The sequence below is a fragment of the Sciurus carolinensis genome, chromosome 18 (genome assembly GCF_902686445.1).
Source record: "Sciurus carolinensis chromosome 18, mSciCar1.2, whole genome shotgun sequence".
Lineage (NCBI taxonomy): Eukaryota > Metazoa > Chordata > Mammalia > Rodentia > Sciuridae > Sciurus > Sciurus carolinensis.
The window spans coordinates 21149645-21175232 of NC_062230.1; the positions used below are offsets into that span (position 1 = coordinate 21149645).

A 25588-nucleotide genomic window follows, 5' to 3' on the forward strand; every position below is an offset into this window, starting at 1 on the left:
ATAACATCTTTTATTGATTTTGCAAGAGAAAAAAATAGAAATTTATTTTCAAGTTAATGCCTTTACAGCTCCTTTCCCTCCTAAATTGCATGGTACATACGATTATTATAAAACCAACCGAGGTCCTGGCAGCCAGCGTGCCCCCTGCGGATCCCACCCACCCAGGCGGAGCGGGATGGAGGGTCGGGCTCCCTTCGGGGCAATGGCACTGTTTCGGTGACCAGCCCAGCTCCAGGGCAGCGCTCCTGGGGTGGGAGCCAGGGGCCCGGCGGCTGGGCACATCTGGAGCTGGGCGGGAGCAGGGGCTTGGGAGCTGGCGATGATGGATCTTCCCCGGAGAAACCATTGCTATCTGCACATCAGCCGCCCCTGCGAAGAGCGCATTTGCATGGCCGCCCGGCCGGCTGCGAAGCTCATCAAGGATGTGCGGCTGGGCTGCGTGGGAACGCACTCGGAGAGGCAGCGCCGGGCTGGGCGCCAGGAAAACAACGGATTAATATTTGGAACGAGAAATTACCCACCACTGGGAAACCAATTAGGCTCCTGATCCGAGCTTGTTACATAGAAGGAAAGGGAGGCTCGGGGCTCCCGCGGGGGTGCGGCGCGCCCAGCTCCCGGCGGCTGGGCGGGCGGAGGGCTGGGCAGCCCCGCCGAGGGGGCAAGGGCCGAGTCCAGGGCGCGTCCAGGCGCTGGCAGGCCCTGCTCGCGTCCTTCCCTCGCAGGATGCACGCCACGGCCAGTCCTGTCTCAGGCTTGGCGAGCGACAGGCCCCAGGCCAGCCCCCGAGGGTCCCCTTTTCCTCCACTGGGCCTGGGGGACCCTGGATAAACGGGGGATGGCGGAAGCCCGGGCAGACCTTGGGGCCCAGGAGACACGGCCCCCTGCCAGCCCGAGTGTGCAGCTGGCCTTCTCCAGGGCCGGCCTCCCGCTGCTGACCCTGCGGGGCCTGAGAAGCTGGACGAGGCCCGCCCACCTCAGCTCCGGGACTGAGGCGGGTGGGCAGGCCTGGTGGTCACCGGCCGCGCTGTGCTGGGAGGCACCGGGCAGGGTCCCCGGCTCCCGCAGCAGCCCAAGCTGCAGGGCACGGTCACCCGGCAGCGGCAGCCTGTGTCCCCATGGCCGCCTGTCCCTCTGAGCTGTGATTCTTGGGCCTCGGGGATCCTGGTGGTGACACCGGGGACTGAGGCCCTGGCCCAGGGCTGGGCGCTCAGCGTCAGCACCGCCGCCGTCTGGCTGGCTCCTTCTCACTGACGCAGGTTTTGGGGCGCAGGGCTGTCAAAGCAGAGCGCAGGGCGGAGGGCGTCACCGGCTTCACACCAGTGCCCACGCCCAGGGGAGGCCCCACCACTGGGTTGCCACCCGGGCTTGGGACTGGCCACCCCTGCCCCCTGCCTTCCCCCAGGGCACGGGGACCTCTCCGCGCAGGGCTTCTGCTGCCCTTGACCTGCCCTTGACCTCTTCCTCTGCACAGGGCTTGCAGGAAGCAGGTCCCTGTCACCCCAGGGTCTGCCCACGGCCCCTCGGGTGCCCAGGGTGCGCGGGCTGCCAGCCCCTCCCTCCCACCGCCTGCCCAGTGGGCAGACGGGAGGCTGACCTGGGTCCGCCGCGCTCGGCTTCCTTCTGGAGCTGGTGACGGCCTGGTTTTCATTGGTCATCTGGACGTCCTGGTCCTCTGCCTGGTTACTGTGTGGAGCGGGAGCGGGAGGTTCCACGGGCTCCGCCCAGCGTCCCGCCACCCACCCTGCGTAGGGCCCGGGGGAGGCGGGGCTGGGGCACACCTGATGGCCGTGTGCTTCTCCTGGTGACAGAGGTCGGTGTCCTCGGTGAAGAGGATGGTGTGGTGGGGCACCGTGGGCTCGCAGGTGGGCAGGATGCCCCCGGCCAGGTGGCCCACCATGGCCAGGATCCCGTGGTACACCAGCAGGTCGTCCACGAGGAGCTGGGCAGACACGGGGCTGAGGGACCGTCCCCCGGGCTGGCCTGGGCAGAGCCCGAGGCTTCCTCCTCTGAAGAGGCGTCACCAGCCGGGGCCCCGCCACCCAGGGGGCTGCGGCCGGGCAGCCGGGCTGCAAGGAGCGTCCCCGCTCTCCATCCCAGTGTGGCTCTGGAGGAGACCCGGGCGGAAAGCCCCAGGCCACTCGGGGTGGCGTGAACGCTGGTCGGTGACCAGCCCCCTGCCTCTGGGCCAGGCCCATCTCCACCTCGGCACAGAGGGACACATCAAGCTGCGACAGATAAGTGCCCGCAGCCCAATGCCCAGCCTCATCTCCACAGCCCGCCACCAGACCTACCCCGAACTCCTTCACCCCGCGGCGCGGCGTCTTCGCGTAGTTCCACAGCTTGATCATGGACACGGTGGTGGGCAGGTCGAAGATCACGTAGACCCGGTTCACCTGTGGGGCAGCGGAGGGGCTCTGCCGGCCAGGCCTGGAGGGGCCCAGAGCCCGCGCCCGTCTCCTCAGGTCAACCTCGCTGGGCAGTGGGCAGGGCCACCTTCCTGGGCCAGCGGTGGCCCTCACTTAAAGACTGGCAGAGTCCGGGGCACCCGTCCTTCCCCAGATAGGCCCAGAAACAGCCTGGACGGGCCATAGGGACATCCCCAACCCCAGGGTCCCCAGGACACGCACAGGCCATGTCAGGGGCCTGACCCGCTTGTCCCTTTCCCTGAGTCACAGATGAGAAGCCCAGGTGGGTGGCCTGAGGCCTGGTGGGGAGGAGCTCACTGGTGTCCTGGGGCCTCTGCTGGGCAGGGCCAGGCTGCCCGGTCAGTGGCAGAATCCAGCTGAAGTGGCCACAGCCCAGCCAGCCTCCCCTTCCACCTCAATGAGGGGCACAAGCCCAAACGAAGAAGCCAGTGGCCCCCCAGGAGGACGTGGGGCCGGCCTGGGGGAGGCTGGCTTCTGGCCTCTCCAGGGACAGTGAAGGTCAGGACAGGGTCCTGCGCCTCAGTGCCTGTGGGCTCCAGCAGACAGCAGGAGAGGTGGCCTGACGCTGGGCAGCGCCCGGTGAAAGGCCATGGTGCACACCTGCTGCCCGCACCTGCTGCCCACACCTGCCCACACCTGCCCATACCTGCTGCCCGCACCTGCTGCCCACACCTGCCCACACCTGCCGTCTGCACCTGCTGCCCACACCTGCCCACACCTGCCGTCTGCACCTGCTGCCTGCACCTGCTGCCCACACCTGCCGTCTGCACCTGCTGCCCACACCTGCCCACACCTGCCGTCTGCACCTGCTGCCTGCACCTGCCCACACCTGCTTCCTGGCACCTGCTGCCTGCACCTGCTGCCCACACCTGCTGTCTGCACCTGCTGCCCACACCTGCTTCCTGGCACCTGCTTCCTGCATCTGCTGCCCTGCACTGGCTGCCCGCACCACTGCCCACACCTGCTGCCCGCACCTGCTTCTTGCACCTGCTGCCCACACTGCTGCCCACATCGGCTGCTCATACCTGCTGACCTGCACCTGCTGCCCACAGGGCCGTGTCCCTCTCCTGCAACAGCAGGGCTGGGGCCTAGGGGCTTGGAAGACATCAGTCAGAATTGCTGCTGCCCACTTCCTGTGGCATTTTGAGAGGACAATGTCCCCCTGCTTCCCGCCCAGTTATATGGGTGGAAAAGGGGCAGCTGGCCCGGGAGCCATGGCTGCCCCAGACCCTGCTGTGCCCTGTGCACAGGCTCCAGGCCCACCACCCTGTCCCGGGCTCCGTCCTCCTCCAGTGGGCTGGCAGGTGCAGGAGGGCAGAAGGCCACCGAGGCTCCCCGCCAGGCCTTGAGAGCAGGGCAGCAGCCCCTGGCCAGGAAGGCTGACCAGGAGACTGGGGCCAGGGAGGACAGGGCCACCACACTGGGATCAAGTGCCCAGAGACGTGAGGAAGGCGCAGGAGCAGCCCAGGAGAGGGCAGAGGGACGCCTGGGTCCTGCCACGGGCTCCTGGTGCCCCGTGTTGCAGCCACCCCAGCAGAGGAAGGATCGCTGGCCGGGGGAGCTGACCCCGGGGCACCCCTGCCAGCTCCCGAGCCTCCTAATGTGTCCTGGAGCAGGACACAGCTCCCTCCCGCCACCACCCGGGTCCAGCAGCCCAGGTCCTGGAGCAGGACACAGCTCCCTCCCGCCACCACCCGGGTCCAGCAGCCCAGGTCCTGGACCAGGTCACAGCTCCCTCCCGCCACCACCCGGGTCCAGCAGCCCAGGTCCTGGACCAGGTCACAGCTCCCTCCCGCCACCACCCGGGTCCAGCAGCCCAGGTCCTGGACCAGGTCACAGCTCCCTCCCGCCACCACCCGGGTCCAGCAGTCCAGGTCCTGGAGCAGGTCACAGCTCCCTCCCGCCACCACCCGGGTCCAGCAGCCCAGGTCCTGGACCAGGTCACAGCTCCCTCCCGCCACCACCCGGGTCCAGCAGCCCAGGTCCTGGACCAGGTCACAGCTCCCTCCCGCCACCACCCGGGTCCAGCAGCCCAGGTCCTGGAGCAGGACACAGCTCCCTCCCGCCACCACCCGGGTCCAGCAGCCCAGGTCCTGGACCAGGTCACAGCTCCCTCCCGCCACCACCCGGGTCCAGCAGCCCAGGTCCTGGACCAGGTCACAGCTCCCTCCCGCCACCACCCGGGTCCAGCAGCCCAGGTCCTGGAGCAGGACACAGCTCCCTCCCGCCACCACCCGGGTCCAGCAGCCCAGGTCCTGGACCAGGTCACAGCTCCCTCCCGCCACCACCCGGGTCCAGCAGCCCAGGTCCTGGAGCAGGACACAGCTCCCTCCCGCCACCACCCGGGTCCAGCAGCCCAGGTCCTGGACCAGGTCACAGCTCCCTCCCGCCACCACCCGGGTCCAGCAGCCCAGGTCCTGGACCAGGTCACAGCTCCCTCCCGCCACCACCCGGGTCCAGCAGCCCAGGTCCTGGAGCAGGTCACAGCTCCCTCCCGCCACCACCCGGGTCCAGCAGCCCAGGTCCTGGAGCAGGACACAGCTCCCTCCCGCCACCACCCGGGTCCAGCAGCCCAGGTCCTGGACCAGGTCACAGCTCCCTCCCGCCACCACCCGGGTCCAGCAGCCCAGGTCCTGGACCAGGACACAGCTCCCTCCCGCCACCCCATCCCGGGAACCCACCAGGCCGGGCAGGATGGGGGCCAGCCACATGTGCCTGCCGTCGCTGGTGTTGTTCACTTGGTCCACCAGCTTGTCGGGTGTCCGGACGTCCCCGCACACGCCCTCCAGCGAGTTCACGCTGTCCGGGAAGGCCGCGATATCTAGGCAGCGGCTAAGTGGCCATAACCTAGGATGTCGCGCCCAGCACAGCTGCCACTCCGAGGCAGTCAGCGCCTCACCACTGCCCCTGGGGCTCGGGACGCTTGGGCTGGCGGCCTGTGCTCTGGTGACGCTAAGTGACACACCCTGTGAAGCGTCTGCGTGGGTGGACCCGGTGCAGGACCTGAGCGGGACTCGGGCCGCTGGGAAGGGGCCGCAGGGCGCCAGGCGCAGGAGCAGCACTGGGGACAGCGGGACCCCTGCCGGGTCTCATGTGAGGGCCGCTGGACGGCTCGGGCCGCAGCAGGATGGGGCCAGCTGGCCGCCTGCTGGTGCTGTGGGGCTGCAGAACCCGCTTCCAGTCCTGCTCTGCTGTGAGGCCGCAGGCTGGCGGGTCACGGCGGGGCCCTGGCAGAGGCGGTGGGCCTTGGAGTCCCCTCTGGGGCGGGCAGGGCAGGGTGTGTTCATGAGGCAGGTCACACAGAGCGGCAGCAGCTCGGGGGTAGGCGCTGGGCTCCAGAGCCAGGCTCACTCGCTGTGTGACCTTAGGCAACTTACTCAGCCTCTCTGTCTCAGGATTCTCCTCTGTAAAGAGGGGACAGCAACATGCTTTCTTCACAAGATTTCTGTGGGGGCCAATGAGGTCCCCTGTGACAAGCCCTCAGTAGACATTAATAATGGGTCTGGGGGGCCTGGCAGATGACACAGGAAGGAGTGGGGCCTGAGGGACCCTGGAAGGACATGCAGCAGACGGGCCGGCATGGCTCTGCTTGACCTCGGCCTGGCACTACCAGTTTCTCAAGGGCCGCCACAGACTGGGCGTTCCCTCTAGAAGCATCGGCAGCTGATTCAACACAGCTGCTGACTCCGGCTGCGGCTCTGAGGTGCCAGCCTCCCAGGGCTGCTGTCTCCTGCAGACCTTGTCAGAGCCTGCAGCGCTCACTCGCGGGCAGGTGACTGGACTGGGATGTGGCGGGGGTCTCTGGCCTGCGGGTGCCTTGGCGGGTGGGGCCCCAGGGTCAGATCTGCCTGTCAGAAGGCAGGAGTGGCCGCTGGACCCGTCCCGGGAGGATACTGTTCTCCGACAGGGGGATCTTCTCGCCCCGCTCGCCGTACAGCTCCAGCCCGGTGAGCCCGATGTAGTAGGGGTCCCCCCAGCTGGTCAGCAGCTGGAACTGGAAGATGACTGGGCACCGTGTTAAGGAAGAGGCTTTGTCCGGAGAGCAGAGGGCAGGGTGGGCATGTGGATGGAGGCGAGGAGGCCGCCTTCTTCCTGCCGAGGTGCCGCCAAAATCTCTGTGGCACCTGACTTTCCTACACCGTGAGGTGTGGCCTCCAGAGACTGGAGGGGCCTCCAGGGGGCAGACTCGGGGAGGCTGAGCGCGGAGTGCTGTCCCCGCCTCTGTCCTGCTCCAGTGTGGGGGGCGCGGGCTGCACGGCCCGAGGCGGGACGGGCCCTGGCGGCTGGCCTGCCACCACTAGTCTCCTGCACAAGCGGACAGGGAGCCCTCCCCAGCCCTGTTGCCCACGGGCTCCCGGCACCTCCGGGCACAGGTGATGGCACAGCCCTTCTAGGAGAAGAAGGGAGCTACCAACAGGGCTTCAGAGCCAGGCCGCCTGGGCTCGCCAGTCAGGTGCTCCCTCTCCCAGCTGTGCAGCCCTGGGCAAGTTACATGGCCTCTCTGTGCCTCTGTTTTCTTAGTTGGGCTAAGAGCTGTAGCGGGGACTGAGTTAATTCAGGCAATGCACTGAGATCAGCAAGGGGGGGGGCAGGAAAGAAGAGGGGAAGGGGGAGGGGGAGGAGGAGGAGAGGGAGGGGGGACAGAGACCTGGGGGGAGGAGGGGGAGGGGGAGGGGAGAGGGAGGGGGGACAGAGCCCTGGGGGGAGGAGGGGGAGGAGTGGGAGAAGGAGGGGAGACAGAGCCCTGGGGGGAGGAGGGGGAGGAGGGGGAGGAGGAGGAGAGGGAGGGGAGACAGAGCCCTGGGGGGAGGAGGGGGAGGGGGAGAGGAGAGGGAGGGGGGACAGAGCCCTGGGGGGAGGAGGGGGAGGGAGAGGAGGGGGAGGGGGGGCAGAGCCCTGGGGGGAGGAGGGGGAGGGGAGAGGAGGGGGAGGGGGGGCAGAGCCCTGGGGGGAGGAGGGGGGGAGAGGGAGGACAGAGGCGGGGGAGGGGAGGATACAGCCGCAGGGCATCAGCGGGGCCTCGTAGTCCATGCTGGCGCGCTCCGAGCTTCTCATGCTGAGCCTGGACAAACAAAGCCGCACCATGAGGAAGACCCCAAGGGCCAGCACCCCTGGCCAGTCACCGTCCAGGCTACAGCCCCTGCATGCCCTGCGCTCCCATCTCCCAGGGGAGACGGAGCCCATCTCAAGATGGCCTGTGGCTTGGCCAAGGGCCGGTCACCCCCGTCCCCGTGCCTCCCTCCCTCTGTCCCTTGGACACAGCACCCAGGTCATGCATGGGGACGTCGCCAAGGCCAGTGTGGGGCTGGCGGGAGTCCCGGCTCCAGGAGCTTCTCTTAACACACTCCAGATGCCCTGCGAGGCAGGTCCCCTGGCCTGGGGTCGGGGACCCTGGAACTCAGAGGTGACCTCTCAGGGCCCACAGCTGGTGGCAGTGGAAGCGGGAAGTGCCCGAGGTTGTCTGGGGCCACTGCCCACTCTCAGCCACCCGCCTCCTGCCCCCTGGACAGGCCGAGTGACCAGAGGGATGGGCAGAGGGAAGGGAGCGGAGGCAGGTCCGCCGGGGCCCAGTTCCCACGTCGGAGCCGGGGCCATGCCGCCCTCAAGGCTGGCGGGAGGGGCCCCAGGACCCCAGTACAGGACCCGGGTCGCGCCCGGGGGCCAGGGTCTCCTCTCTGCCCTCTGCAGGGCACCCTGGCCTGGCCTGGCCTCCTCCCTTTCAAGGGCAACGCTACCTTGAAGCGACTGTCCCCAGCCACAGGCCTGAGGAGAGAGGGGCTGCTGGGGAGCGGGGGCTTCGGGGCCTGGCCAGGGCTGGGCCGCGGGGCTGGAGGAGCCTGGCCAGGGCTGGGCCGCGGGGCTGGAGGAGCCGACCTAAGGTGGTGTTCACCCCCTGCCCTGAGCAGCCGCAGCTGAGATCGGCCAGGAAGCCCCGTCCTCCTGAACCTAAACAGGAGCCAGACCAGAGCGGGGAGCCGCCGTCTGGCCGCGGCCTCTCTTCCCAGCAGGAAGCGCAGCGAAGCGTCCAGTCTTCAGACTGGAGACCCAACCCTCCCAGACAGGGCGGGCACCCAGGCTTCCGAGCGGCTGAGCTTTAGAAACCCAGGTTGAAAAGCTCCTGAAAAGCGAGCGTCTGATCAGCTTTCAAAGCCCCGCGGGAGCAGGGACGCCGCAGAGCCGCCTGGCCCTCACCTCCTGGCCGGCGGGGGCCTGGGCTGAGCCTGCAGGTGGTCCACGAAGAGGATTTCTTGAGCAAAGTCGAAGTGGCAGTTGCCAGGTCCCTTCCGGATGAGGAAGCCTTCGGGGGGCGACACGCACAAGCCGTCCAGGGTCACGTGGGCGATTTTGGCCTGGTGGACAGACACACCTGCTGAGCCGGAGCCAGCAGGGCCGGCAGCGCCGGGCACCTCAGGGCTGGGGGGCGGCGGGGCGGCCCCTCCCCACACCAGGCCCGGGCTGGGCCCCCAGCCTCCTCAGCCCACTCCACCTCAGGCGCGGCGCTGGGCACTGCAGAGTGGGGGCCAGACCGTGAGGCCCTACTGAGTGGACAGCGACATGCGTCCTCTGGTCCCCAAGCTTCAGAGGTGGCATGTGACTTGGCCAAGCCCCATCCATGGCACCTGCTGCCGTGGGCTGTGGTGGCATGGGCGCAGGTGGGGGACGGCCACCACGTGGCCGTGCTGGTGGCTGAGGCTGCCCAGCCTCGCTCCTCTCGGCCACCAGGTGGGCACTGCGGGGAGTTCACGGTGCAGTGCCCCCAGTGCCCAGCAGGATGCCCATCCTCACGGCCCCGTGCAGGCTGCCTGGTCAGGAGGGCACTTCCTGAGCTCATCCTCCTGGGCGCCCGCTGCTGGCAGTGCCCGGCTGCTTCTGGTCCCTCCCGATGGCAGAGGCCCAGCTGGACCCACTCCATCTGCCTCCAGGCCCGGTACACAGTGGGTGCATACTAAGAGCTCTCTGTGCCGTGTGGGCCTGGCCAGCGTACCCCTCCTCGAACCAGGATCCCCAGCCCAAGGACCAGGAGCCACCAGCCACGCTCCCGCCCCCTGGCCGAGCGGGAGGCCAGGGCGGGGGCAGAGGGGCCTTGGAAGCGGTTCTCCTCCACGTGTCAGCGATGTGGGGGACGCCGAGAGGGGGACGAGGGGAGTCCCGCCCTGGGCCGCAGGTGACGCGTGTGTCCCCTTGTCTGTCAGGCAGGGTGCAGGCAGAGGGCCCGGCCTCCCTGTGGCCTCTGCGCTCCTCAGGCTGAGGCCCAGCGGGCCTCGGAGCTGGGCCTGGGCCCCGGGGGAACGACCCAGCCTGGGCTTCGCCGGCTGGCCCCTTGAAGGCGCTGGCCTTCCCTGGACTCGGAGCTAGCAGGATGGAGGCCCCGGGTCGCCAAAAACGCGAATCCAGGAGCAGAGGGGGCTGAGCCGACTCCCCCAGCCCCGCTTCTGTCCCCCTCCTCTGCCGCCTCTGCGGTGCAGCTAAGGGCGCCAGCCTGGGGGCGCAGGGCAGCGCGCCCCTGCCCACTGAAGGACGTGAAGCCCATCACCTGTGGGAGCCCAGGGCCCGGCCTGCGACCCACAACTGGGGTGTCCCTGGGGTCTTCGGGAATACGGGGGACTTGAGTCAGGGGTCTGTGCGCTGCCGCTGGGATCTGCTCTCATGCCAAGTGTCCACCCCCGTCTCCCACGTGGTGCCAGAGCCACCTGTCACGGGCACCATGGTGGCCAGACCTGCGGGGCAGCGACTCAGTGCCCCGAGTCCCATAGTGACCCAGGCCTCGAGGCTCAGTGAAGGCTGATCTGCCCAGGAGATGCGAAGCTCGAGGTGCATGTGAGGAAAAAGCCTTTGTTTTTTCCTTAACTGGGGACTGACCCAAGGTGCGTGACCACGGAGCCACGTCCCAGCACTGTTCTGAACTTCATTTAGAGGCAGGGTCTCACTGGGTTGCTGGGGCTGGCTCTGAACTCGAGATCCTCCTGCCTCGGCCTCCGGAGCTGCACGGGCCTGGTGAGAAGCCTGGTTTTTAATGCCGACGCGTCTGACTTTTTCAACATGCGGAACCTGAGAGGCACTCGCGCAGGAATGGGGTCGCGTTGGCGGGTTTGTAAACTACCTGCCTGGAGGAGCCCTGGCCCCAGAGGGGGCCACCCAGCCTAGCCAAAGTGACCCAGTTCCTCAGGCCCTGCGGGTTCCGTGGAAGAAGTTCTGTGGCACAGCCCAGATCTGGGGACCACTGGACCCGAGGTCCAGTCCTGGCCTTGTCAGCTGTAGAGTGGTGAAGGGTCTCCCGCCCAAGGCCCATGGCCGCTCCTTCCCTGTTGACAGCCGAGCGGAAACAGGACATGCAGCTCTCGGGCAGGGCCGAGGTTCAGCCTCAGGCCCTTGGACATCAGGGCCTCTGTGCTGCTGCCTTTCTGGGGACCTGACCAGCTTCATGCAGTGGGAGGGGACAAAGGCCACGTTCAGCCACCTCGGGCTGGACAGGCTGTGGAAAGGGCGCTTCCTTCGCTCTTTCCTCCTCCAGCAGAGGCCGTCTTAGAACCGCGGAGGCCCCCACACAGCATGAGAAACGTGTGGAAATCAGAGCCTGTGGGCTCCTAGACTGACAGGCGTGGACAGGGAGCCCTGCTGTGTGACCTGGGGCAGGAGACGGAACCTCTCTGAACCTCGGTTTAACACGCTGGGAGACAGAGCAGTAACACCTGCCCCATAGCCTGGAGCAAGGATCTAACAGGTCGGCAGGAGCACGGGAAGCCCCGGCACAGGTCTGGTCCCCGGGCTCAGTGGACATCAGGGCCATAACTCTCCACTATGATTGGGGGCCAGGCCAGCCCCCGACCCCAGCCCCAGAAGAAAAGAGGCCCTGCAGCGTCCTGAGGCTGCGCCGGCTCCCTGGCCTGCATTTGCTGTCTGCAGAAGGACACAGCAGTGGCTCTCTCCCTGGATGGCCCCAGCTGCACTTGGAAAGTTCTGGAGGATTTATGCCGCCCTGGCAGGCACGCCAGCCATTCATCAAGCGCGGCTCCCTGTCAGGGGCTGCGCGGCCGCGGCTCCGGCTCACCCCTCGGTAGGTGTCCTCGGGAGATTTATTGTAGTTCCAGAAGCGCAGGCCAGCGATGCTCTCGGCTCTGTCGAAGCGGATGGTGACCACGTGGTCCAGCCCCGGAGAGAAGGGGACCAGCCACATGTGCTCGTCCTCCATGGTGATGTTGACTCCGTCAATCAACCTGCAGGCAACGGGTGGATTGGTCAGGTGGGGCGGCCGCGGGCGTGGGACCCTGGCGGGACCAAGCCACGCCTCCTCCACACCCCGCCGGCTGCAGCCCCGCTGGACCAGGCTCTGGGCGGAGGCCTGGCGGAGGGGCCCATCTGTGGGATCAGAGGAAAGTTTAAAAACAGAAAAACAAGCAGAGCCGCCTGTGCTGTTAACGGCAGCCTCAAGCACCCACTGAGGTCAAAGAAGGCGGGTGGGGGGCTGGGGAGGTAGCTCAGTGGGTAGAGCGCTGGCCCCTCAAGGCCAAGCCCTGGGTTCAATCCCCAGCACCACAGAAAAAAGAAAGAAAAGGGAAAATGTGTCATTGTCCCGGATCCTTTACCAGCAATCCCATTCCTGGGATTTTTTTTTTTCCTTATGAGGAAATATAACTGATCCCCACGCTGGAAAGCTGTCTGCACAAAGATGCTCAGTGCAGGAGCATTTAGACTGGAAAACAAACAGAAAACCCAAACGATAAACTAAAATCTATCAAAATAGAGGAACGGGTAAGTAGATTCACACACCGGTGCAACAGGAGCGGGACGTGCGGGGCAGCGTGGGAGGGCCGGTCACAGCATGGAGGGGCCATCAGAAGGTGGGGGAGTGAGGACCCGGACCGGCCGTCGGGAGAGCGTGGGAACATCGGGGTCAGAGGGCAGGGAGGGCACGGCTCCGTTCCAGACTCCCTGCACCAGGAGGCGGAGTGCGTTTCCAAGAAGCAGAGCCCCTGCCCAGGCACCAGGCGAACTGGCGGCTCTTGCCTGGGCACAAGTGTGGGACGGAGCAGTGGCCCTGGGAGTGGGCTGGCCAGACCCTGCTGGTACACAGGCTCCCGGGGAGCCCCAGGCAGCAGAAGGGAGCCCGGCACGCCTCACCCATGCGTGGCCGTCCTGCCCCACCCTCCTGGGCTCTGCCAGGGTTTGTTCCAAGGAGATGACGTGTCCTGACTGCCTGGACTGTCCAGCGTGCTCAGCCAGACCCGAGCCCTGCCCACGGCCCAGGCGTTCCTCAGACACCTGGCTTGGAGGCAAAGCCAGCTGGCGGGTCCTGACCTCCCACACCCCGAGATGCCCGTGATCTTGGGGCTGCTCATTGGGACCGGCTCAGGCTACTGCTGTGTTTTCTAGATTTGAAAATAAACTTATTTTTTCTTTTACATTTTAAAGTTTGGGGTTTGGAATAAATCTTACACTCTAAGTGTTCATCCGAGGAGGTAATTTTTTTTTTCTCTAAAAGGCTGTTATTAAATTGATGGATGGTGTGTCTCACAATTGCTGGCATTTTAAAACAGAGGAAATTCAGCAACAACACTGGGTGTTTGTGGAACTAAGCTGACTGAGGACGGCCACCAGAGAACCTTCTCTTTCCTTCCAAAAGCAATTACTTTTCTGTCCTAGAGATGGAAAACTGCTGGCCAAGTCCGAGGGCCGAGAACGTCGCTGAAGCATCAGCCGAGGGAGAAGGGAGTCTCCAGAGCCCCTCTGGGGTTTGAAGGAACTCCTAGCTCCGTCCTCCAAAAAGGTGGGGGAGTGGGGATGGGGGCAGCCCGGGAGCACAGAGCATCCTGGTGGCTAAGCTGAGGCCTCTAAGTACCACATTCCACTAAAAGGAACCAGGGCTTCTTGGAGAAATGGCCGAGTATGGATCCAGGACAAGACACACAGGATGAGCTGGGAACATCCTGTCTCAGCAAGCGAGGAGGCTCTCGCGGTGACTGTCTGAACAGCATTCGGGCGGGCGGGGGGCAGCTCAGTGGGGGAGCACTTGCCTGGCATGAGCAGGCCCTGGGTTCCGTCCCAGCACCACGGGAATAAGTAAATAAAAATATAAATGAATAAACAGACTCAGGAATTCTCAGAGTCCCAGAGGGGAAAATTTGAGAAAGAATAAGGATAAAAACTAGTGGACTGAGACCCTTCACGGCACGTAAGATGCGTGTTCACAACGATACTCAGAAACACTGAACGCTTTAGAGAGAGTCTGCTATTTTGAAAACTTTAAAAAAACACGGGAACCAATCATATAGACTTTTCTGTTTGACTTGGGCCACAGAGTCACCAAATGAATGAGGGAAATTGCAGTCATTTCAGGAGACGAATGAGGGGAAAAGGGCCGACTCCACCGTCTCCCCACCCCTAACAGATGAAGGCCCAGGCACCGAGCCAGACGGGCCACCACCGTCACAGCAGGCTTGACGGGCGTCCCGAGGCCACACCCAGCAGCTCCCCTCTGGTCCTCTTGACCCTGTGGTCCAACCTCCACCTGATTGGGCCGCTGGATCTAATTAGCAATCTGCCAGCGACACAGGGATCGCGGAACGGGCCAAACGACACCATGGAGACGCACAGGGATCCAGGCTCTGCAGGCGAGAAACCTGGTTCCTTCAACAGGCAGCTTGCAAGAAAAAGCGGAAGAGCAGAAGGGACCCTGGTGGTCACAGGGAGCTGGAGAGGCCAGTCACGGATGTGGACATTATCTGGCTCTGAATTCAAGCAAACAAACCGTTAAGAAGAGGAGCAGGCGGTCAGGGTACATGCCCCCTGGACTCGTGGTGACCTGGGGAAGGTGATCTGTCGGCACGCTTAGTGTAACAAAGGTCCTGAGATTGTCACATGATGGGATATGGGGCCAGCACTTGCTGCCCAGTGGTCTGGGTGTGGGGTGCTGAGCAGGGGGGCTGAATGAACTAGGGGGCCGGGTGGGGATCATTTTTGCAGCCAGCCAGAAGCCAGGTCCACAGGCCCCAGGTCTAAGTGCTCAGGAGGGTGACTCGCTGGGATATGGAGGTCGCGTGGCCTAGGAGCGGTCAATGCCAGCAGAGGAGGAGGACCCTGAATATTGTCCACCTTAAAGAGAAGCAGCCGGGCGCGGTGGCACACGCCTATGATCCCAGCAGCTTAGGAGGCTGAAGCAGGAGGATCAAGAGTTCAAAGCCGGCCTCAGCAAAAGTGAGGCGCTGAGCAGCTCAGTGAGACCCTGTCTCTAATAAAACACAGAATAGGGCTGGGGCTGGGGCTCAGAGGGGAGTGCCCGAGTTCAATCCCAGTTCCCCGCCTCCCCCTCCAGGACAAACGAAGCAAGAGGAGCCTGCCAATGGCCCCACGCTCACTTGCTCTGGGCCCGGCCTGGGTGCAGCTGCAGCAATGTCACAGTCCCCTCCCGGGCCCCAGCTGAGGAGGACTCTGCCCGTCCTGCCGACAAGGAGGCCGAGACAGGCAGCCTCACTCAGCAGTCCAGGGTTGGAGCCTGGACCCCAGGGGCCAGCCTTCAAGTTGTGACCGCCTTAGTGAATCTGGCCACCTCTGGTCACCAAACGAACCCTGGGCATCTCAGTTTCCCAGCTGTGAAGGTAGCAGGGACAATAACTGTGTATCGTTCTACGTTAGAGGCTTAAACGGACGAGTGTGTGTGACCTCGTAGCTCATCCAGGGCTAGCCCTCGCTAAGTACCACGGGCGGCAGTTACAAGGTCAGTCACTATTATCGTCACTACTGGAGAGGTGGCAGGGGGCAGAGGTGGGATCTCAACGGTCCCCTGGGCTCCCCTCGTTCACACCCCCGGGTGCTGAGCGCACAGTCCTGTGGGGTCAGGTCCCCGTGGGGGGACGCTGTGTGAGGCTGGTCCCCTCCTGGACGCCACCCAACCCTGGCTCATGCAATCTGACACGTGCCGGGGGAGGTGGGGCTGTGGCCGCCTGTGGCGTCTTCCTCAGCCACTCAGCCATCGCCCCCAGTCCCCTGGAGAGGCCGCCAGCCCCCCAGGCCTGGGGCAGGACACACTAGGCACAGACCACGGCCTGGTGGGGTCACGTCCCCTTCCAGCTGTGTGGCCCTGGAGGGTCCCCTCCCTTCCCTGAGCCTCGGTTTCCTGGGAGCACGGGACCCCACAGGCAGGCAGCTCTGGGGAGGCGCCACAGGGACGCCAGTCGACGTCCGAAGCCTGACGTGCAGGAGTGGCGGGCGCCTGCTGCCCGGGGCACTTACTTGTCCAGCGTGCGGGAGTCCTCCGTGTACTCCGGGAGCTCATTCAGGTCCCGGGGGGAGGCAGAGATCTGGTGCAGGTGGATGGGCAGCGCCTGGCCATCCCTGCCCACCACCTCCAGGCCGGTGAGCCCCAGGTAGTGCAGGTCCCCCCAGGAGGCTGTGAAGTTCAGCTGAAGGCCTGCAACGGGGAGGAGAGGCCATCAATGCGGGGCCGGGGGAGCGGAGAGTGGAGGGGGAGGAGGGCACGCGGAGCCTCCTCAGTGGCCGCACTTGAGCCCGGAGGTGCTCTCCCTTTCCCTGGCCAGGACGGGCCGTGCAGGCTGCTTAAACCCTCAGCCCGCGCTCGGCACCCCCAGCCCGGGGGGCCTCCCCTGCCGCCTGCCCGCAAGGCGCTGCCCACACCGGCTCCCACTGCCTTCCCCACCTGCTCCTGGGCCAGGGGCCCTCGCAGCCGCCACTGGCCTCCTGGGGGCCCAGGCTTCCTTTCCTCACGCTGCTCCTGGCCCTGGAGCTCGCGTGGCCCTCGCTACCTTGTGCCCACCCTTCAGGTCCCAGCCCGCGTCCTCCTGGCTGCTTGGTCAGGCCAGCCTGCCCACTGTGCGCGCCTCTTCCGAGCCCTGGTGGGCCACTGGGACTGCGAGGCCCCTTGGTGCACGTCTGTCTGCCTTCTGGACCACGTGTCCCCAGGTCTTGGCCCTGTGCTGGGCCGAGGGCTCAGCACCGACGGAGCCTGAGCAAGTGGCGGCAGAGGCAGGTTGGGAAATGGACATTTTAGGGCAAATTGGCTACGATGCTCAGGATCCGCGTGGACACGGGGTAAAGGAGGAGCCTCTGGCGACATGGGCAGCTCTTGCCCCTGGTCTCACCCATTAGACGTGACCCGCTCTGGCCCTGGGCAGAACAGAGCAGGTGACTCACTCGCTTGCCCAGAAAGCTCCCGGAGGAGCCTCTGGGTCCCGCCCGGCAGAGCCTTGGCTGGAGCTGTGCCCGGGACGCTCCTGCAGAGCCGCGGCTTCTCCCGGCCTCTCCTACCCTCCACAGCACCGTGGCGCTGAAAGGAAGCCGCGCCTCACCCAGTCCTGCCGTCTCTGCTCAGAGGAGCACTGGACGCCCGGGAGGTCACGGGCACCCTCCGGCTGGGCTGTCCCCAGCTGCCCTGGGCCTGGTGTCCTCTGCCAGGCCCTCAGAAGCCTCTGCCTTCGTGGCGCACCGGCACTCTGATCCCCTGGGGCCGTGAGGAAGACGGGCCCGCCTGCTCCAGCCTGCGTTCCTCGCCGCGCGGCGGAGCGTGAGGTGGCCCCGTCCTGCCCCTGCAAACACCACTGCAGTCTCTCCCGAGAGGCAGGGCCTGTTTTCCCACGTAGTCACCGCGGCCAACAGGACAGACGCCAGAGGTGGGCAGGCGCTGGGGCCGGGCTCGGTCCTCCAGCCTGCCCTGTGCAGGGCCGGGCCAACCGGCCACCGTCTCTCTGGCCAACGGCTGGGTCCGTGGTGAAGCCAGCCTGGCTGGCCCAGCTGTGGTCCACCACTGGGTGGGCAGGTGAGGAGGACAGTCCAGGAAGGCCATGGCACTAGGAGCAGCCATGGACAGACGGTGAGGTGTTAAGCTCGGTTGGTTTGTTCCACGGCAAAAGCTGACCGACACACGCTTCTCCTGGGCCTGTCTGAATGCCATCCTCCGAGGGGCCTTTCCTAAGGACCTGGCTCCAGCAGTGCCCAAGTCTCTACACCCTCGCCTGCAGGGGTTTGGTAAGCAGCACTTAACACGACCCGACGGCATATGCTACAGTCTCCCCTGTGGCCGGGACTCTGGTGGTTTTGCTCGCGGCTGTATCTCCGCAGCCTAGAACAGTGCCTGACAAATAGATGCTCAATAAATTTTTTTTTCCCTGCTACCAAATGAGGCCGCATAAAACTACTGGGTCTCCCGGAATTCAGAGTGGACAGCGCATGAGTCTACGTGTCACCTATGTACAGATCCTGGTGTGGGCAGGGACAGGGAGCAGCGAGGTCTCTGAGTGCCAGGGCTTTCCTTCTGGCAAGCAGGATAAACACCTGAAAGTGAGCAAGTGCCACACGGCCTCCCACTGGTCAGTGGCAGGGAGAAAATGACGGTGGCGAGTGGGGTTACCAAGGGGAGACCACGTCGGGCCAGTGGCCAGGGAGGGCCTCCCTGAGGAGGCGGCGTCCAGGCTGAGGCCTGGGTGTGAAGAGGGAGATCTGCTACGCGTTTGCATTTCTGGAACATTCTAGGCTGAGAGGAGAACAGAGGAGCAGCGGGGGTCCCCGACCTTGCCATGGGAAGCTCCTGGCGGGTTGCACTCCTGAGCAAGGGCCGGCTGGCCTGACTGGCGCCTGGGGAAGCTCTCCTGGTGGGGCTGCAGGAGACCAGCAGGGAGGAGGCTGGTCCGGGCCCGGCCGAGCAGGGGCCCTGAGCTGCCGACCGTGTTGCCAGCCCTCCCAGCGGCCTGCTGTGGGAGGGAGGGAAGGAGGCCCTCTGGACCCGGTGAGGGGGCTGTGGGTCCCGTTCCTCGCGGAGAAGGCCTGGGGAGAGAAGGGCTGGCTGTGGGCGAGAGGGACCAATCTGGGGAGGAATGTCGCCTCCCACTGCCGCTGCGGCCTGGCCAGGATGCGGCGAGTCCTCTGGTCTGGGGCCGCTCTGGCGACACTCTTTCTGAGCTCGTGAGCGCATTCCATATTCATTTCCTCGGAGTATCAATTAGTATTTATACAAATGGAAATTAATTTTGCTATTTCTCGTCCGTGTTTCAACCCTCTCCGCTCCTCTCCTATTCATCACGGCTGATATTTGCAAAACGTCCAAAATCAGTGTCGTTTGCAAATTAGCAACATTTCAAAACATTAATAGGATCTGGCCATATTTACCAACCGACACAGTCCCCCGGGTCCCTTTATTAAAGCTCCCGCCATTTGCACAGACTGGCAAAGTCGGCTGAGGATTGAGGCTAGGGCGCCGGAAACCAGCGCTTCAGAGAAAGTCCAGAAGTCCCAGGCCTCGGAAGGCTGCTGGTCAGAGGCCTCCCCGAGGAGAGAGCAGAGCAGTCCACTTTCTGGCTGTGAAAAGGTCTCTGAGCTCCACTCCCGGCACAGTTCCCCAGGGTTCTGCTCCGCCGTCCCTGGTAAAGGTCAGGAGCTGGTTCAGTGGGAAGGACATTCATAGACACGTTTAGAGACATCAGCAGATGGAGGGATAGTGGCTGCTGGGGCCTGGCCAGCATCCCCGCCTGCCTGCCTCCTCTGGTGTCCTCCGGGGTGGCCAAGCCTGTTCCCGTCACCCACCTCTCCCTCCCTCCCCACCATGGTCCCCACCGTGCCCGGTCCCTGGACGGGCACCTGGCCAGGCCAGACCCAGAGGCTTAGCTCTGAGAGGGGCCGATGGTGGGAAACCACAGTCCCCGCCTGGGCCTGCCAGGTGGAAGGCGGCCATGAGCCCGGCTCCGGGAGTCCACAGGGGGACAGCCTGAACTAGGAGGGGGAGGAGAGAGGCCAGGAGAGGGCGAGCACCCGGTCTTGATGGCGTCATCCTCGAGTCTAGATCCACCGTGCGGGAAACCAGTGGCCCCTGACTCTCTGGTTGCACAAGCCAGTAAATCCCGTTTTTGCTTGACTCAGCTTGAATTCAATTTCCATGGTTCATCAAAAGAAAAAATAAGAGTCGTGACCAATCCAGGGAGACCAAACTGAGTAAGAAATGACTGCTGTCTTGTGGGACTTCCCTGCAGCATGGGGGACGCTGATGCTCGTGGAGACCTCTGACGTGAGGTGGCCTGACAGCCCGTGAGGTAACGTGGCAGTGTGGTGGGGACATTCCATTCTAGCTGTGTGACCTTGGGTGGGTTACTCAAGCTCTCTGTGCCTTGGTTGTCTAATCCAATCTGGAAAGTGGAGATGGACAGGAAGGCTGGGGGCCTAGCGATGGCAGCACTGGGGACATGAACAGTGTCTCGAGCCACACTCCGGCGTGACATTAGGTTGGCTTGTCAAATTGGTCTATTACTCTGAAGTCCTCGAGAGTGGCTTAGAATTCGGGGGCTGGGGACTTCTGTGAGTCTCGGCACAGTGGCCCGCACATCTCCTGCTGCATTCCTTCCTTTGTAGTTATTTTTGGATGACGCCGTAAATGACGCTGTTTTCAATGTCATGTTCCAATATGGATTAGTGGTGGATAAAATATAACCAGCTTTGCACTTTGACCTTCCATCCCGTGAAACTGGCTACCTTAGTTCATTAATTCTAGTAGCATTTTTGGAGATCCCTTAGCGTTCTCTACCTGTCCTCTTAAGAACAAAGAGTTCCATTTCTTAACGACAGCAACATGGAATGAAAGTGGCGGGGCGGTTAAGACGCTCCTTCCTCTTCCAGGAGACCTGCTTCGGCCTGCCGGGGGACGGCTTCCTCCCAGGGCAAGGTGAGGACTTGGGGGCAGGAGACGGAGCTGCAGGTGTTTAAGGAGCCCAGGACCCAAGTGCAGGGGGGGCCAGGGCTGCCAGCCCGCGGCCAGAACCCCGTGACGGTCTTGGCTCCTGGGAGTCTCTGCAAAAGCCACGTCCCTCCCCAGGAAGGCCCCTATCAGGGACATGAGGTGCATATGGACCCCGGTCCCCGCCCCTCCGTCAACTCGGGACAGCTCCAGAGGGCGACTCCAGCTTCTGAGCCGCCTGGACGGACCTGCCCACTCCCTCTGCCAGCGCTGCCTCCGCCCCTCCCCGGGTGTGGTCCAGGGGCAGCCCCCTGAGCTCCTCCTCGGACCGTGCCTCTTAGGACCCCCCAGGACAGCCGGGCTGCAGCTGGCAGGGCAGAGGGGAGGCCTCAGGCTGAGGGCTGGCGGTGAGGGCCGGGTGGGCGCCGGAGACGGGAAGGGGCAGAGGGAGGGCTAAGGCAGGACCGGGGCTGGGCTGCGTCCTGAGGCCCAGGTGGGAGGTGGGACACCACAGCGACCCTCAGGAGAGAGACTGGAAGCACACGACGCGCACGGGACCAGGAGCCGGGCCAGGCCTGGCAACAGTGGGGAGGGGCCATCACGGCCGCCGGGGCCTCGTCCTGAGATTCTCTGGGGACCGAGGGGCCAACGTGGATCAAGAGAGGAACTGGCTGGAAGGGGAGAGGGGATGATCTGGAAACCAGATGGGACTTGTGCAGAGGTCACCAGCTGGTGGCTGGCCGGCCTCCTCGGCAGTCGTAAACATGAAGAGTCTGGACTTCTGCCTTCTGAAGCAGAGGACCCGCGCCCGGGCCTGTTGCCGCCCGCCCGCTCTGCGCCTGCGCCTGCTGGGCACAGAGGAGGCCCGACCACGGCACTGACAGGTTGGGGTGCCCTGGCTCCCTGGTCCTGCCCTCGCCTTGCTGGGCTCCGCTGCAGCCTCAGGGTCAGACCGCGGCCAACACAAAGGGCATCCAGGTGCAAAGTGCACAACGCCTTCAACTTCAGGGACTGGACGGCTGGCCAGCCCCACAGGGGCCGAGGGTGGGCTTCGCCCTGACTCACTGGGCAGGGTGTGACCTGCCTGCAGTCCCAGGGAGCTCGGTCCCAAGTGGCCACCCCCAGCCCCCGCAGGTACTCACAGAGGCCGTGGTAGATGCCCGGCTCTGGCGTGCTGTCCACATCCGGGGCAGCCGGGGGACTGGGTGGTAGCTCTGGCCCTGGGACCTGCACAGAGGGAAAGGGGGCGATCTTAGTGTCCGCCGCACAGCTGGTCGGCCTTCCCAGAGAGCACGCGCACCCCGGGCGTAGGTGCGGGCTAGTGGGATGGTGACCAGGAGCTCCAGGGTCCCCGCCCTGGCTAGCAGCTCTTACAGGCACCAGAGAAGCAGGTGTACGCCGCGTAGCCTGCCGAGCAGAGGATGACCTGATCGACGTCCATCCAGCGAGAGGAAGGAAGGGGCAGGAATCCCGACCCTGGCTGCTCCCTCCCGGGCACCGCGTTCCCAGAGGCCCCAGCTGACCCCCAGGCAGCCAGGAGAGGCCACCAGGTCTGCAGTAAGGCTGCCCCGTCAAAAGAGCCGGGAGTGACCAAATCACAGCCAAGCCAAGTCCCCCCACACTGCCCACTCCAAACGTCCGCCTGACGGCCTGCTTCTCCTGGCTTCGATGGGGCTTCGAACACTTCCTCCACTTCAGCTCAAGAAAATAAAAACAGTAACTGAGGAGTGAAAGGCGACAGGAAGGACGGAAAGTGACGCAGAACACGGACTGCAGAGCCGCAGCCCGTCTGGATCTCTCTGCTGGGCTTGGTCAGAGGGGGTCCCCTGGGTGCCCACCCCGCTCCAGTCCCACCTGGCCATCTGCGGAGGAGCCGGCCTGGGTGAAGGGACGCTCGTGGCCCTCGCCGTCGGCCGTGCTGGGCCTCCGCAGCGCCTCCTCCAGCTGCAGGCCGCCCAGGGCCTCCGCGTCCACGTCGAAGGTCTCGTCGGCACAGAATATGGCCTCCAGGATGTCCTCGTCCGTGGTGAACAGGATGGTGTCTCCGAAGTGCTCGGGGGCTGGGCGCGTGGTCAGAGACGGGTCAGCGGGCCCCACGCAGCCCCTCACCCAGGCCTGCAGCCTCGCCTGCTTCTGCCACCAGACACTAGCAGCTGCGTCGGCCCGGTGTGCTCGGCCCCGCGTGTGCTCGGCCCCGCGTGTGCTCGGGTCCCACGTGTGCTCGGGTCCCGCGTGTGCTCGGGTCCCACGTGTGCTCGGCCCCGCGTGTGCTCGGGCCTCGTGTGCTCGGCCCCGCGTGTGCTCGCGCCTTGTGTGCTCGGCCCCGCGTGTGCTCAGGTCCCGCGTGTGCTCGGCCCGCGTGTGCTTGGAATTGGCCCCGCGTGAGCTCGGGCCCCGGTGTGCTCGGGATCGGCCCCGCGTGTGCTCGGGCCCCGGTGTGCTCGGCCCCGCGTGTGCTTGGAATTGGCCCCGCGTGAGCTCGGGCCCCGGTGTGCTCGGGCCTCGTGTGCTCGGCCCCGCGTGTGCTCGGCCCCGCGTGTGCTCGGGCCTCGTGTGCTCGGCCCCACGTGTGCTCGGCCCCGCGTGTGCTCGGGCCTCGTGTGCTCGGCCCCGCGTGTGCTCGGCCCCGCATGTGCTCAGGTCCCGCGTGTGCTCAGGCCTCGTGTGCTCGGCCCCACGTGTGCTCGGGCCTCGTGTGCTCGGCCCCGCGTGTGCTCAGGTCCCGCGTGTGCTCGGCCCCGCGTGTGCTCGGGCCTCGTGTGCTCGGCCCGCGTGTGCTTGGTCCCGCGTGTGCTCGGCCCCGCGTGTGCTCAGGTCCCGGGTGTGCTCAGGCCTCGTGTGCTCGGCCCCGCGTGTGCTCGGGTCCCGCGTGTGCTCGGCCCCGCGTGTGCTCGGCCCCGCGTGTGCTCGCGCCTCGTGTGCTCATTAGAGAAGCTCAGGAAGCCTCGCGACCATTGATCTAAGGGACCCAGAGTTGCTGTGAGCTGTCGGCAGACACCTGGCCCGTCGGCTGTGGACGAGCCACCGCGGCCCATGCTGTGGGCCACCCAGCCCCTCCCACCGGGTGCCCTGACCAGCATGGTGTCCCCCGACCTGGGAGCCTGGCTCCAGCCCTGCTCCCTGGTCCTGCGCAGGGAAGAGCCTGCGGCTGGGCGGGACGGGGAGTGGCTCTCCCCGCGGCTTCGGGAACGCTCTTGCAGATGCGCCTACCTCCCGTCAGGGTGCCCGAGGCCTTGGCGATTTCCCCATCGAAGATGCAGCGGGCGTCCAGCCACATGACGACGTCCTTGACGCCGCGGAAGGAGTGAATCCGCGACTTGTTGTAATTCCAGATCCGGATGAGCGCCACCTGGCAGGGGCGCGCGAAGTCCAGGGAGATGGAGTGGGACCTGCCCGGCGTGAAGGGGGCCAGCCACACGTGCATGTCGTCCTGCGTCCTGTTCACCCCGTCCATGAGGTTGGCCACCACGCGGGGGTCCTGCCCGTAGGCTGGCAGCACGTTGATGTCGGGGGGCTCCGCGGTGATGCGCAGCACGTGCACGGGCTCCCCTTCGGCGCTGAAGATCTCGATCCCGTTGAGGCCCACGTAGTGCCTGTCCCCCCAGGTGGACTTGATGTCGATGACCAGGTGCTGTCCGTAAGGCAAGACGGGGATTTTAAAGTCACTGCCGCCGCCTGGCTCGACGGAGCCGTCGCCCTGACCTTTCGGAGGCTGTGGCTGGTCCTCCCCGCAGGGCGGTGGCTGGTGGCCGGGGCGGCTGCCCCTCTGCTGCTGCAGGAACTCGTCCAGGACGTCACCCTGGAAGTCCAGGCTGGAGAGGCGGCCGCGGTGCGAGCGGTCGAAGGCGCCAAGCGAGTCCCACGACTCGCGCAGCGTGCGCTCCTGCTGGCTGTGCCCCTGCGACCCGGCGGCCTGCGAGTCTTCTGCAAGAGAGGACACGGGGAGGGTGACACGGGGAGGGTGACACGGGGAGGGTGACACGGGGAGGGTGACACGGGGAGGGTGACACACTGCGGTGGGAGGCCTCTCAAGGCTGACGCGGCCAGCAGCCGCCTCCCCTTGACCAGCACTGGAGGGACAGCTCCCCTTGACCAGCACTGGAGGGACAGCTCCCCTTGACCAGCACTGGAGGGACAGCTCCCCTTGACCAGCACTGGAGGGACAGCTCCCCTTGACCAGCACTGGAGGGACAGCTCCGGCTGTCACCGCCCTGCACTCCGGTCCACGGCCTGGCACGGAGCAAAGCCCCCGGTGCACAGAACTTGTGACCTGCCAGACGTCGGCACTGGAAAAACACTGTTCACGGTCACCCACGTCTGGAACCGTTTTAAAAGATTAATAAAAAAGTCTTTTTAATGGACTTCAAATTTCCTAAGATGCAATTGTCACACAAATTGAGGGAAGGCCATGCATTAGAGGCTTGGTCCCCAACCCATGGTGCCTGCGGGGGGTGGAGGGACCTCCAGGAGGCGGGGCCTCGTGGAGGGAAGGCAGGCCATTGGACGAGCCCGACAGAGTGTGTGAGGACCTCGGCCCTCCTCTCCCTCCCTCTCTGCTCCCGGGCCAGCAGGAGGTGAGCAGCTGCCTGCACCACGCAGGCCCGCCATGACGTGCTGCCACACCGCAGGCCCAAAGCAACAGTGCCAAGCAACCACAGATGAGGCCTCCAGACCTGTGAGCCATGATAAACCTTTCCTCCTTGTAAGTTGTTTACCTCAGGTATTTTGTCACAGTGACAGAAAGCTGACACAGGAAGACTGGTCACATTAGAAACTTTGCCAGAAGTGGTTCCCCACTGAGAAACTCAGAAGGCTGGGGCAATGCTGCTGTCCACTGGCCTGAGTTGGCCCTCAGGAGGGGCCGTATCACATGGTGCAGCCATGTGATTCCAACAGTGTTCCCAAAGACTATGCAATGGCAGAGGGAAGGCTCATAAAAAAATATTAAATGGAAAAAATCCAGACAAGCAGTTTTTAGACGTAACTTAGCAAGGATGAAGTATACCAGCGTGTTAGTAGTGAGCGTTTCTGGGGAATGAGTAGGAAGGACTTTTGTTTTCTTCTTTGTACCTTCATCTTCTAAGCCCCTTACTAGTATTACTTTTATAATCAGGAAAAATGCTAATTAAAAAAGAAGACAAAGACTCACACCGTAATCCCAGCGACTCGGGAGGCTGAGGCCGGAGGATCACTAGTTCAAAGTCAGCCTCAGCAACTTAGTGAGACCCCATCTTAAAATCCAAAATAACAAAAGGCTGGGATGTGGCTCAGTGGTTAAGCGCCCCTGGGTTCACTCCCTGGTCCAAAACAATAAGCAGACAAGCATGTGCATCGCAAGATAAGGGCTCTGCTTCCACACGTGGCCAACGCCTGGGTCCTGAGCACGTGGAGGATGCACAGCAGCCCTCGAGGGCGAGCTGAGAGATCCAAAGCCCTGGCACCAGCCTCAAGCGATCTCAGGTGGCTCTGGAGAAACAGCAGCCCAGGACGCGGA

General features: G+C 64.7%; 1 protein-coding gene across 3 annotated transcripts in view; it reads right to left on the reverse strand.

Moving 5' to 3' along the window:
- Katnip (katanin interacting protein) overlaps positions 1–25588 on the reverse strand; it is a 163845-nt gene continuing 138257 nt past the window's right edge. For all 3 annotated transcript variants that reach the window (XM_047533637.1, XM_047533636.1, XM_047533638.1), the window contains 13 exons: positions 23305–24018; positions 21949–22154; positions 21237–21321; positions 15654–15831; positions 11476–11641; positions 8619–8776; positions 7424–7488; positions 6321–6431; positions 5108–5247; positions 2292–2393; positions 1779–1939; positions 1595–1683; positions 1–1272 (listed from right to left, as the gene is read on the reverse strand). In XM_047533637.1, coding sequence (XP_047389593.1) covers positions 1214–1272; positions 1595–1683; positions 1779–1939; positions 2292–2393; positions 5108–5247; positions 6321–6431; positions 7424–7488; positions 8619–8776; positions 11476–11641; positions 15654–15831; positions 21237–21321; positions 21949–22154; positions 23305–24018 — 2234 coding nt within the window. In that variant the 3' untranslated portion in view covers positions 1–1213. The remainder of the gene's footprint in view (positions 1273–1594; positions 1684–1778; positions 1940–2291; positions 2394–5107; positions 5248–6320; positions 6432–7423; positions 7489–8618; positions 8777–11475; positions 11642–15653; positions 15832–21236; positions 21322–21948; positions 22155–23304; positions 24019–25588) is intronic.